At 45.2% G+C, this 13,708-nt stretch overlaps 1 protein-coding gene across 1 annotated transcript in view; it reads right to left on the bottom strand.

Moving 5' to 3' along the window:
* Positions 1 to 13,708, bottom strand: part of LOC109905772 (Down syndrome cell adhesion molecule homolog) — a 146,095-nt gene that overhangs the window by 10,765 nt on the left and 121,622 nt on the right. Inside the window, exons 12-26 of the mRNA XM_020503342.2 lie at positions 7,994 to 8,190; positions 7,641 to 7,737; positions 7,292 to 7,420; positions 6,958 to 7,125; positions 6,377 to 6,447; positions 6,027 to 6,270; positions 5,620 to 5,766; positions 4,560 to 4,715; positions 4,187 to 4,317; positions 3,861 to 4,014; positions 3,568 to 3,685; positions 2,976 to 3,139; positions 2,686 to 2,784; positions 1,147 to 1,335; positions 17 to 307 (exon numbers count right to left, since the gene is read on the bottom strand). Of these exons, the coding sequence (XP_020358931.1) occupies positions 17 to 307; positions 1,147 to 1,335; positions 2,686 to 2,784; positions 2,976 to 3,139; positions 3,568 to 3,685; positions 3,861 to 4,014; positions 4,187 to 4,317; positions 4,560 to 4,715; positions 5,620 to 5,766; positions 6,027 to 6,270; positions 6,377 to 6,447; positions 6,958 to 7,125; positions 7,292 to 7,420; positions 7,641 to 7,737; positions 7,994 to 8,190 (2,355 nt within the window). The remainder of the gene's footprint in view (positions 1 to 16; positions 308 to 1,146; positions 1,336 to 2,685; positions 2,785 to 2,975; positions 3,140 to 3,567; positions 3,686 to 3,860; positions 4,015 to 4,186; positions 4,318 to 4,559; positions 4,716 to 5,619; positions 5,767 to 6,026; positions 6,271 to 6,376; positions 6,448 to 6,957; positions 7,126 to 7,291; positions 7,421 to 7,640; positions 7,738 to 7,993; positions 8,191 to 13,708) is intronic.

The raw sequence follows: 13,708 nt of genomic DNA, 5'->3' as shown, positions 1-13,708 counted from the left end.
ACTGAACTGAACTCACTTCCATCGGCGTTGAGCGTGGCGAACATGATCTTCTTCTCGGCGGAGCCAGCGCTATTGACCACTTTCATCTGCAGCTCGTACCAGGTTGCCTCCGCCAGGTCATACAGGATGTAGCTCTTGGTTAGGGAGGTGCGCTGAGCCGTGGTCCACGTTGCCGTGTCCATCGGATGGTACTCCAGGGTGAACGAGGTGATTGGGCAGCCACCATTGTTCCACCCAATTAGATTCAGCCTGACCCGGGTGGAGTTGATGCTGGCAAACAGCTCATGTTCTTTGGCAAACTGGGGCTCTGGAAAGAAGAGGGGTGAAGAGATCAGATGTAGACTTCTAAGGATGCCTGTAACATTTTATTCATAAGCCAGATCAGGTCACATAATAATTGAGCTAGTCTGAGGGATTGCTTGATAAAATGTTGGATAGAACTGTTGAGTTAGAGTCAGTTCTAAGGGGACAGTGGTGGTGGAGATGCTATAGATCATGGATGGGCAACATTGAAGGGGGTGGGGGCCACAAAAAAGTTGCTTGCAGGTCTGCATACCCACATGTGCCCACACACACCCCACCCCACTGCCACCACGTTGTGAGCAAAACATTTTAGCAGCCCCCCTCTTGACAGTGGACTGATATTTTTTTACGTTTTAAAGTTAATTTCGTGCAATTCTACACATTTTGCCATTGGGCGTAGCAAAAATGTTGCAGTTTTATAACTAATTTCATGCAATTCTACTCATTTTGCCATGGGGTGGAGAGGAAAATTAGCCGTTTTACATTTTACCATAGGGTGGAGAGAAGTGTTTGCAGTTTGTGATATCTGTGATATCTGAGTGAGACTGACTAACAAAATCAATGGGGGCCCCTCGGCCGGTAATTCGACCATGATTACTAGGTTTAGATAGCTGGCCGCTAGACTAATTTACCAATCTAGAAATGTTTAGCTGACGTGGCTAATTGATTGACTATCAGTGACTGACATAAGACAAAAACTACTGATGCACAACCAAATTTCAAAATTGCACTTTGTGTATTCAACTATTCTAACTTGCAATAGAACGTTTAGAACCCGAATGACTGAGTAAAAAAAAAAATGATCCGAGAGCCAGTTGCCCATCCTTGCTAAAAAGACTTCACCTTTGCCGTGGGTCTTTGCTTCAATGATCTCACTGATGCGTCCGGGGCCCACTCCGTTCTGAGCAGTCAGAGTGAACTTGTACCAGGTGCCACACTTCAGGTTCTCCAGACGGTACGACCGCTCACTAGGGCTGATGGGAAAGCTGCCCCACTGCTCACTGTTGTCCTCTGAGTACTGCAGGATGTAGCCTACAGAAAGAGAAAAAGACAGACAGAGCATAACTGTAAAATCTCTCCCAACATACTCCAAGTTAATCTAATAACTACATTACCCAGATAATCACTCACAGTGCTGGCACAGCAAAGTGGAACCTTGTAGTATTTGCACTTCCTTTCCAACAGATTGTTCAGTGTTAGACATCGGCTAAATACCTATAAACATGCCATTGAGATTGATTAACATTACATGTAACATAAGGCAGGACAACAGCACCTGATCATAGCCACCATTTCTTCGGACAAGAGGAAAATAAGACACTGTATTGGTGTTAGAGCAAAGACTTAACAAAATCATTTGACTCATGACATGAAAACAAATACCATAGGAAATCATCCTGGATATCCCTTAAAATCTCTTTTAAAAAGCCTGAGAGGCCAGAAGCCTGTTGTGTTCCAGTGATGACCAGCTATGATAAATCACCAGTGCTACTCCTTCTGTGATTGGGCTTTCTTCTTGACTGAGTGGTTTAACCTTCCACTTTAACCCACCTAATCTACTTTGTTCCTTTTTAATCTATTCCCTCTCCACTGTTTTTAGCACCCCACTCAACACAATTACTAGGCCTGTCTAAGATAATGAGAAGTGGAGGGACTTGTAAGATTATTTTGTTCACCCAATGTCCTAATAGGATACTAGCCGTGTAACTGAAGTGTCATTGGTGTGTCTTAGTAGTTACCAGTGACTTGTTGAGGTGTTGTTGGTTTGCCCAAATGGAGGTCTACTTTATCTCTTGTTGAAATGTCATTAGTTAGTGTGTCTGAATGGAGGTCTACTTTATCTCTTGTTGAAATGTCATTAGTTATTGTGTCTGAATGGAGGTCTACTTTATCTCTTGTTGAAATGTCATTAGTTAGTGTGTCTGAATGGAGGTCTACTTTATCTCTTGTTGAAATGTCATTAGTGTGTCTGAATGGAGGTCTACTTTATCTCTTGTTGAAATGTCATTAGTTAGTGTGTCTGAATGGAGGTCTACTTTATCTCTTGTTGAAATGTCATTAGTTAGTGTGTCTGAATGGAGGTCTACTTTATCTCTTGTTGAAATGTCATTAGTTATTGTGTCTGAATGGAGGTCTACTTTATCTCTTGTTGAAATGTCATTAGTTAGTGTGTCTGAATGGAGGTCTACTTCATCTCTTCTTGAAATGTCATTAGTTAGTGTGTCTGCATAGAGGTCTACTTTCTCTCTTCTTGAAATGTCATTAGTTAGTGTGTCTGAATGGGAATATTTGTCTTGTTGAAGTGTCACTGGGGTGTCGGAAAGGAGGTCTATGCCTTGTAGAGGTGTCTCTGGTGTGTCCAAATGGCCTAATGTCACTCACCTCTGATGGAGCTTCCTCCATTGTCCCCAGGTATCCAGGACAGAGTGATTGACGTGGTAGTTGTCTTGGTAACTGTGAGGCGTGGTTGGTCTGGAGGAACTGTAGAACAAAAGGAATGATGTTTTGAACTAGATCCATGACAACAAAGCATCTGTGCTACATCAAACTATCCACAAAGTGTCCTCAGAAGACCTACTGCTAACCTACATAGAAAGGCCTTTGAAGTGTTAGTACCAATTAGTATTGGACAGTTTTGGACAATTCTCCTTTTGCATCTCTCTCTGTCTTACCTTGAACCTGCAGGTTCAGCGTGATTTCATCAGAGCCCCAGTTGTTGCTGGCCACACAGCTGTAGTTCCCAGAGTCCTCTGCTTTCACCGTCCGGATGATGAAACTAGCGTTGCTATGGACACTGTGGCGTCCGTCAATCAGAACAGGAGCAGGGGTACCATTGCTGTTGAGAGGTAGAGTTGACCACATGATATTCAGTACAGTATGTGATCAGAGTAAAAAAAAAAAAAAGACATTCCTGCGTTGTGTTGAATCATGTGACAGATGGGTGTTGACCATAGAGATGTATAGAGATCATTACTTGGAAATAACACCGTTTTGCATGGTTTGCCTAGTTCGTAAACAGCTTAAAGCTATATGACCGCCATAGAGTGGCCACAATAAATGAATGACACACAATATTTGCTTCAAGACTCCAGCCCTGCAGGTGGCGGTAAGTCACCAATATTAGCTTTGCACTTTTTTCAAACGTCAAAATAAGAAAAAAATGGAATACTTTAAAATGTAGATAGCCTCAATGGCTGTCACAGACGCCATAATGGCACAGATACAACGTTGCGATCTCTATACATCTTTATGGCCTTGACTTACTTTCCCTTCAGCCACTTGATGGTGGGGGGTGGATCTCCGACCGCCTTGCAGGGCAGAATGATGTCCCTCATCCAGGGTGTAGTCACTGTTCCGTTGAATGTCAGGATCCTGGCCGGAGCTATGGGGGTTACATACATGCACCACTGTGACTGTACCATTCTACCCCTATGAAAAACAATGATGAATAAAAACAGAACGCAAGCAATATCATAGATGCCAACACCATAGTGCAATCAATAATACTTCAGCCAGATTAGTTTTGATAGTTACACTATTACACAGGCAGCCTGTACCTTTGGCCCGAGGTTCCACTGTGATGGTCTCACTGCTGTTGCCTCGCCCAGCGGCTGTCACGGCAACCACCCAGATGCTGTACTTCCTGTTGCGGGCCAGGTTTGGCACTCTGTAGAAATATACATCAGGAGAAGCCTCAAACTCACTCATCACCTGGAGAAAGGGACGGAGAAAGGGAAGGGGGTTACACATCTGTGCATTTAACAGGGGAGTAATCTTCAAGAGTATTCTCTCTCCGTACAGGACTTTCAAATACAGCCCGGAATGGGAGGACTGGAGGCGGTGTTATAATGAGAGCTGTGGTAATGATAATAGAGCTCCGTACAGTGGGGTGGTTGGAGCAGAAGACGATGTACTTCCTAATGATGCCGTTGAGTTTGAGAGGAGGGAGCCAGGACACAAACACCACGGAGCTGGTGGAGGCTGCGGCCTTAACCCCCGCTGGAGGCCCAGGGACTAGAGGGAGGAAGGAGAGTAAAGATTATGTTAAACATACATATATACTGCAAGTATTAATAGAAACATATGGGCTCATGGCCCTATTCAAACCCATTGCAGACAGTGCTTTATTCCTGAAATCTGATTTGACGTATTCATGCATAGCTTGAACTTTTGCAGGAATCATGCTGTGATGTCAATGTGAAAGCAATGATCCACATCTATCTCAAGTGTATCTCAAGCCAGGATTTGTATCTCACTGTCTTCCTTGGTCCGGGTGAAGATCTGCTCGCTGCGCACCCCGTCCCCGGCCCGGGTGAAGGCCAGAACCTGGATGCTGTAGTTGGTGTATTTCTCCAGACCATCCAGTTCCAGAGACGGGTAGGAGGTGGTCACGTTCCTGATCTCTCCCAACTCTGACAATGTCACACAATGGTTACACAACAGTTTATCACTCACTCTCACACCATGTCAAATCAAGTCTATGATCCAGTGTGATAGAATTCAAAGAACTACAGTACAGTGACCACAATAACACATTAAGCCTATAACATGCTCCCTGTAAGACCACACTGCAAACTACCATACAAGATGATGCCCATACATAGTAAAATACTGTGATTTTTGACCGAGGTAGTATCTGTGATATTGCAATGACTGACTACTGGCAGTAGTGCTCTGTCTGCTGCGTCTCCTCTGTCCTTGACTGAGTGTCCTTGTAGACAGAGCTGAAGCAGTGACATACTGCATCCTGTGAATTATTGATGGAGGCCCGGCAGGCTGCAGGCTGGATCCCATCCACAGGGCCTGAGCAGGAGCAGGGTGTTAGCTCTGGGTGCTGCCCACTCTGGTCCTGTGGTACCTTCCTCCATATAACCCACCTCACTAGAATGAAGCTACTAAACAATTAATGGACTAGATTATATACAGAACAGGATGTGTCTATTGAGATATAATACTCATTGGATAGTTGATTTATAAGTAAAGCTATAAGTTTAATTTGTAACTAATTTGACCAACACTGACAGAATGAAATTAAGGAGAAAATGGCAATGTTGCTGAAATATTGCAAAAATTCAACAAGGCAAACCCATGATCTAGAGTTGCCTGTTGAGAAAACGAAACTACTACTACTAATAAAAACTAAGCTAGGGGCGCAAATCTGCCAAGTACAAGATCAATGACATGCTACATAGCACAATTAATATAGAAAATTAGAGACTGGGCTAAAACCATTATGATCATAGTGCTCATACCACCAGTGGTCCGCTAAGTGCCTGCTAGCTGGTGTGTTCTGAGTGTCTGTTAATAAGCCCCTACCTCCATCTGGCAGATTGGCCCAGTAGATGACTCTGTAGCCCTGCAGGTTTCCATTGAGGGCCTCTTTGGGCAGGGTCAACCAGGAAAGAGAGATTACTTCTGGAGACTTGGCCATGGCCAGGACATTCTCAGGGGGACGCGAGGGGACTGTTAAGGGACAGGAGGGAAACAAAGTTAGGACAAATGTACAGACAATGGTCAAACTAGGCTGAATTAACTCCCCCTACTGGCTTCTAACTGTATTGCTGATTTCAAATATTTCGGTTTGAGGTAATTCAGCAATCATCCAGAAGATGGTAGTCTACCTATGGCAGTGAATTTTCACAATGTGAATGCAGGCACACGCACGCACGCACACAACTCTACTCTACCCTACCCCACCCCTTAACCCCCTGATCCATACTAACCATCCTCCAGTGTTTTGGTGATGACCTCCTGAGAGGAGGGCCCGGTGCCTGCACGGTTAGCCGCCTGCACCACCACCCCGTACTCAGTGAACTTCCTCAGGTTGTCCAGGGTGATGCTCTCGCTGCTGTCCCCTGTGGTGTCCATGCTGATGATGTTAAACTGGAAGCTGCCTCCAGAGCTGTACTCTCTGTAACCCACCTGGTAGCCCCGGATCACCCCATTCTGAAGGTGCTTGTGGGGGGCCTGAGGAGTAGGAGGAGGAGGAGGAGGGATGGATCAGACTGTACATACTCATGACACAGATAGAAACAGGAAAATCTCTCTGTTTAACTCCATGAAGACACAGTACCTTCCAGGTGACTTTGATGCTTTGTGGAGAGGTGGCCTCCAGTTGTACTTCTTGTGGAGGGCCATCAGGGGCTGTAGAACAGATGTGTAATATTAACACAAAATACTCTTATGAGAGATTCAGTTGAATGAGGCAGAGATGATAGCAGAGACGATAGAGGAAAGCAATACTTTTTTCTGGTTGGTGTGTGGCAAATTAATTAAGTAGACTAGACCCAGCTGCTATCGCATTGGTGCATATGGGAGAGACACCCCTTAAGTAGACCAGAACTGTGAAAAAAATGTTCCATGGTAAAAGGCCTTTTTGAATCATCTGTATAATCCACCATCTTTGACGGAGGCAATTCAGACATGAATTATATTTAGGAAATATTTCACTAGATGGCGATGCAGCACTAGAAATATGTTTGCTCTGTTATGAACGAGAGACAGACCTTTACTGTATTCAAGGGAATATTACAATACAAATAAATACATATCCATGACTAAAATCTGAAGACAAACAGAATATGTGTCAACCTGGTTTGGAACATAACTACATGATGTTTTGACCCGGTGAAGGAGAGATCTGCGTGGGCTGACCTGCTTCGTCAGTGGTGATAGTGAGCTCGTTGCTGGTATCGCTCTTGCCGATGTCGTTCTTGGCAAAAATGCGGATGTTGTAGGTGGAAGAGGGGTGCAGGTCTATAATGGTGGCCTGGTTCAGCTGGGGGGACACGTCTTTTGTTATCTGGGCTGAATTCCACGAGGCTGGGGGAAGGGGCAAACGCAATGAACCTATTAGCATCTCTGTATGACATGACAACCAACAACAAACAAGTTCGCGAATGCAGAAACATATTTAGTTATAACTATGTCATATGCAATTTCCTATGGATTTATCACGTTATTCCATAGGCCTATATGCCAGCACTACCTGATTTGTTCTTGCACTCAATGTCATATCCTGTGATAGGGCTGTTTCCGTCAAAGCCCATGGTCCAGCGGAGGGCAATTGTCCGGTCTCTGACCTCTCGGATTTCCACCTCGGGAGGGTCTGGAGGTTCTAAACGGGTTTAACACCACACACACACACAGATTAGATAGAGAGGTTTACCTGTTCACTTAGTTGCCCTGACAAGGAGAAAACAAACTGCAGGCTGAAGTTAACTAGGGCCCAGAGATGTTGGCTTATGTAGTCAGGAACAACTTAACAACAGTAGCAACAGAAAGGTTCCACTATGAAGAAACAGCTTAAGAAGCTGGAGCAGAAGCCAGGGGTTTACCTTGTACTGTTAACTGAATGATCCCTCTGTCTTCACCATAGGAGTTGATGGCATGGCAGGAGAAGAATCCAGAATCTTCCCGAACAGTGGGCAAAATCTGAGGAGAGGTCAATGTACTTTTTAACCAGGAAGCATCACCATAATGCACCATCATAGTTCAGTATTCAACTGATAATAACCTCTGGTTATTTTATAGGCTACACAAAATGTCCAGCATCAATCACTGCAAGTACAAAGGTTACTATAATTATTCATGCTATATTGAGAGCGTACTATACTAATACCAGCTCAGTACAAACACAACAATATACATCACCCCCTTTTGAGGTGGAGGCCCCAGGCCCCCAGCACACCTTCAGAGTGGAGATGACCTCGTCAGCCACCTCTTTGACCACGACGGTGTAGCGGCTGGTCTCTGGGTTGATGATGCGTTCCTCCTTCTCCCAGCGCACCATGATGGGCTTCTCCCCGTGGGCCGTGCAGCTCATCTCCTTCTGCTGGCCCACCGTGGCCATGGTGGTGTTGGGGTACGACGTGATCATGGCTGGGACTGAGGGAGAGAGGGAGAGGAAAGAAAGGGAGAGATTGATGCAGAGATTGTAACTTTTATTTAACTCAACAGAGGCTCATACATTCTCCTTTAACAATTCACTATAAGTTCACAGACTGGCCTCTGCCACCCTAAAGCCTAATTCCCAACATGAGAATAGTCAACTATGGAGAGGCATGAACTCCTATTTAGATCGCCCTGGTTCCCACAATACATTGAACACTAATGGTTCAAAAACAGGCCTTCAGGTAAGCAATCTTGTCTCTGCTACAGCATCTTTGATACAGACAGACAGCAACTGTTTACGTGTTGTTCCTGAGGCAGAGCGTCTCAAACAGAGACAGAGACAGGGTGCTACAGAGCAGAGGAAAGCCGTGACTAGTCTGAACTCCCCACGGTGTGTAGAGCTCGTCCTGCGTTACGATACTATGACGCACCACGCTTATTAGCAGAGGCTCTGTGTGTGTGTGTGTGTGTGTGTGTGTGTGTGTGTGTGTGTGTGTATATATTTGGGGAAATACCCCAGTACAGCTATAAACTGCTGCAGGTGTCTTCTACTACTGTACAGATACACAACACAGTCCTGTACTGTCTCACATAGGTTTGTGTAGATCACAGTTACATTGAAAGCCTTAATGGTACAACCTGCTGTATTGATATCTGTTACAAAGGCAGCACATGCTGTATGTACAGTGCACTGTTGCTGATGTTTCAGAGAGGAATGGACTTCAAAGCAGATCAAATAATGTATTGTATATGAATGTGTATCTTTACTGTATGTGTTTAACAAGATCATCCATACAGTACATCCTACTGGCTAAGACAATGGGATAAGTCTGGGGGCTGGTGCTGTAGCCATTCTCATCTGTCTGTGTGTGTGTGTGTGTGTGTGTGTGTGTGTGTGTGTGTGTGTGTGTGTGTGTGTGTGTGTGTGTGTGTGTGTGTGTGTGTGTGTGTGTGTGTGTGTGTGTGTGTGTGTGTGTGTGTGTGTGTGTGTGTTAAAGGAGCTGTTTCTCCAGAAGCTAAGTGGGTAGTACAAGCAGAGAGGACTCGTGGCACGTCTCAGAAACACTGTCTGAGAGCATGTTCCCCTGCAGCAGTGTAACTGTGATCTCTCTCCTATCCCACCAGGACGGCTATGATTTAATGATGAGAGCCCACTTTGATTATTCATACACAGCAGACAAGACTACTCCTCTGGCCCCACTGCTGTCTCACTACCTCTCCACACACACACTCAGAGCCTCAACCTCTCCGCTGTCTTCTACACACACAGTCGCACACCAACACAAGAAGGCAACAGTCATACACAGAACACACACATACACACACACACAAATTCAGAGAAACAGAGAAAGACATGCAGAAAAAACAAACCACACATAATCCCAGGTGACACACTCAGAGGGGTGTGTGTGTAGGAGGGAGATGCGGCTCCGCTAGCTGACAGCCCGTCTCTGACATGATTGAATGTGTCAGACTAAGGTCTGCCAACGTTTAAGCCTCATCTCTTATTCACTCTCAAGCTACGCCAAAGAACGCTGATTTATTTAGCGTGACAACTATGAATTTTAAGTGAGGCACATTCAAAAATCCTCCTCAGCCTTCTCTAAATGTTATTGCTCCTTAACAGGGGTAGTTTCTACATCTGAGGCAGCGCCGTGGCGGGCGGCGTCAGCAGGAGACCTGCCTGATGTTCTCCTACTCCTGCCCCCGTGAGACCGAGGGCATGCCTTGATGAGCGCTCCGCCTTTGAGGGGAGGGGGGAAGAGGGGGAGCCGGAGGAGGGGAGAAAAAAATGCAGAAAATAAGAAGAATCCTAGTTCTGACATTCCTTTCGAACAACACAGGCAAATTATCTGCTATTGTTATCACACATGTAGCTCTGGCACATAACCTAGCTCCATCACTGTGTGATCAGCACAGGTCAACATGATCAAATTGCAGGGAAATGTCTGTCTGCTGTGGCTGTCTGTTAAAGCTACAGAGACTGCCTCCTCTGTGCTGTCACGGTGTCATACTCAGTTTGCTGTGACACTCCCAGTACTGCTACAGAAAAGGCCTCAGGTGTCAAATATGACTGAAAACAAACAGGCAGCTCAAGGTGTTCTCCATCTTAAACCATCCTCACAACAACCTGAGACTTGTTAAAGAAGGTTGGGGGACAACAAAAGGCTGCTCTCAGCTAGACTCCTCTCTCCTGCCTACATTCACCAAACAGCCCTCAGTAGCCCCCCAGGCTACCAGTATTCTTTTTGATGGCCCATAATTGCTTGGTTGATGTATATTTTTTAATATCCAGCGATGTTACAGAGCCTGGTAATAATGTGCAGGAGGGAGAGAAAGAGAGAAGGGGAGAGAGAGAGAGAGGGAGGAGGTTTCTATTCCTATCTGTCTGTCAGGTCCAGATAGGCTATGTGTCACTAGGCAGAGGGAGACTGAGTGGAGGTTGCCATATTGGATGGAGATGGACTACAACTGACTGTTTTCTTAATCATCCAGTAGCATTATTAAACGGTTTGAATTGCAAAAACTGCCGGTCTTGAAATTGTGCATGATGAACAGAACATTATAGAGTTTAATTTAGGGAAATCCAGGGAAATCCAAAAAACATTGGTTTATCAAATAAAATGAAAACATCTTAATGTAGGATTTCATGTTGGCTAAGGTGTACACATTTTGAGGAAAATGTATTATCTGCACAGCAGGAGAAAAATCATTGTATCTTTTTGATCTGTACCCCTTCTCTGTAGAAGAGAGGGACTGAAAATAAGGTACAACACCACATGCAAATAGCTGTTCCCCTGTGCCCTTACTTAGTCTGTCTCTAATTTAAGTACTGATGGGTTTAAATGAAGCAGAAACGCACTGAAGAGCTTCATCGGCCGGTGACACACACATGCATGCACAAATGTGCACACACACACACACACACACACACACAGGATAGTTAGGAGAGGGAGGGCAGGCAGGCAGCAGTGCATACTGAAACACTAATGGTCTTCTTTTTCAATCCACTCAAGCGAATAAGTACACTTTTACAGAAAGCATCTTGAGTCTGAGTGCACAGTTCAGGGGTTATAAGGCATGAAATGTGATATTATGATGAGTGACAAGAGTACAGCTGTACCATCATGTAATGACTGAGCTTCCAACCCCCCAGTAGCATGATGGATACCACTAACAAAAGCCCCAAAGACATCACAACTCTGGGATTTTTGGATAATCAGAATTTCCCCTCTCCAAGATGTCGATCGTCATTCAATTAAAATAGTCTTGAGAGATTTGAGTAAAAATAAACAGGAAATGAGAGTAGGCTATTGAAGAGAACGAGCAGGAATCTATAAAGTAGGGAGTCTATACACCTCACTACACAGAGACACGCTCACAGTAGGTCCCCTTTACAATTTGTGTTACTGTAACGCCCCTTTCTATAACAGCCCTAAATCTCCCTGCGTCTTCCTGATGAAGCTTTTGAAGGCTTACTGAATCTGGTGGTCAGGAGCAGCTCTCCACCTAACTCCTCCATCCATCCTAACCTACAGTACAGTACAGTACAACGTAGCCAGCTCACACATACACACACAATTACAGTAGGCTATGAAAGACTGAGACTGATACATTAAAAGCAAATCTCTTGCTCTCCCCTCCTCCCTCTGTTCATTCCCAATGATATCGTGTGTCCTGGGGCATGCTGGTCTCAGTGTCATGGTGGAGGCTGATCTGGGACTGAGGCTGGGGTGACGGTGCTGTGTGAGGATAATACGCTTCAACCCTCATTTCATCATCTCTCCTCGCCGGGCATCGTGGGAAAGTAGGCCACCACACCACGCAATGCCTCACTGGGCAATACCACACACACACACACACACACACACACACACACACACACACACACACACACACACACACACACACACACACACACAATTAAATGCATATAGCCTACAATACACCCACACACGCATATTTACAATACATACACACACACTCCTCAGGCCGGCCCAGCATTCTTCTCACAGGCCATACAGTACAAGGATGACTGGTTGGGTGGAGCCACTTTAATGCCCTGTTCTCCTGCACAATTACTCTCTCACACTCACTCACCACCACACTGCCACAGAACGCTGCGATGACAACAGGAGACAAATACCTCCTGGGAAAAGAAGGTAGAGAGGAGAGGAAGATACTTTCTTGTGTCTGGAAGTGTATTGCTGTTGTTGGGCCTGGCTACGGTGTACAGCCAACTGTCTGTCAGTGATAAGTAGGCATTAATCAACTGCTTAGCTACTGTTTATGGCATGCTGACCAATGACCTGTGTGGTAATGTGAAAAAAGTAATGGTCCCTGGGCCCAGCCAATTGCTGATTGGCTGTGTAAATGTGCTGTCTCTAGGAGGGCTGAGAGTCAGTGTCACCACAGGTCTAGCCGCTGCATGGCAACCATGGCCTTCAGTGAGCTAATGTACTGATGGAAACACAGAGTGCTACATAAGCACTTCCATGTTAGCCTCATTAACTATGACAAGCTCATACTGTACAGTACACTGGGTGGAGTAGGCCAGGGCATCGTAGCAATGCTAGCTAGCATACAGCCACTGTCTGTTGCATCTGTGAACAATGGCGCCGGAGGGGAGGGCTGCCGTCTTATCGGCTTTTAACCAACCATGCTATTTTGTTAGTTTTTTTGCATTGTTCATAACTTGTTTTGTACATAATGTTGTTGCTACCGTCTCTTATGAGCGAAAATATCTTCTGGACATCAGAACTGTGATTGCTCACCTCAAAATGGACAAATAGTTCTTTTTTAATGAGTCGGATGGAAGGGATATACTACTACAGACACCCGATCAGGCCCAGATCCCCATGATTCGCTGGAGAAGGAAACAGAGATTTAGTGGAAAAAGATCAGGGTGCCTTGCGAGGATGAGGCGACGAGTGGCTAATCTGTCCTTGCCTTCCGTCCTTCTAGCTAATGTTCAATCGCTGGAAAATAAATGGGACAAGCTGAAAGCACGTATATCCTACCAACGGCACATTAAAAACTGCAATATCTTTTGTTTTACCGAGTCGTGGTTGAACGACGACATTAAGAACATAAGGCTGACGGGTTATACACTCCATCGGCAGGACAGAACAGCAGCCTCTGGTAAGACACGGGGTGGGGGCCTATGCATATACAGTATGTGAACAACAGCTGGTGCACGATATCTAAGGAAGTCTCGTAGTTTTGCACGCCTAAGGTAGAGTATCTCATGATAAGCTGTAGACCACACTATCTACCTAGAGAGTTTTCATCTGTATTTTTCATAGCTGCCTACATACCACCACAGACTGATGCTGTCACTAAAACCGCGCTCAATGAGCTGTATACCGCCATAAGCAAACAGAGGCGGCGCTCCTAGTGGCCGGGGACTTTAAAGCAGGGAAATTTGAATCCGTTTTACCTCATTTCTATCAGCATGGTAAATGTGCAACCAGAGGGAAAAAAATTGTAGACCACCTTTACTCCACACATA

The sequence above is a fragment of the Oncorhynchus kisutch genome, linkage group LG15 (genome assembly GCF_002021735.2).
Source record: "Oncorhynchus kisutch isolate 150728-3 linkage group LG15, Okis_V2, whole genome shotgun sequence".
NCBI lineage: Eukaryota > Metazoa > Chordata > Actinopteri > Salmoniformes > Salmonidae > Oncorhynchus > Oncorhynchus kisutch.
The sequence above is the reverse complement of the archived record's forward strand: the minus strand, read 5'-3'. Positions and strand labels throughout refer to the sequence as shown.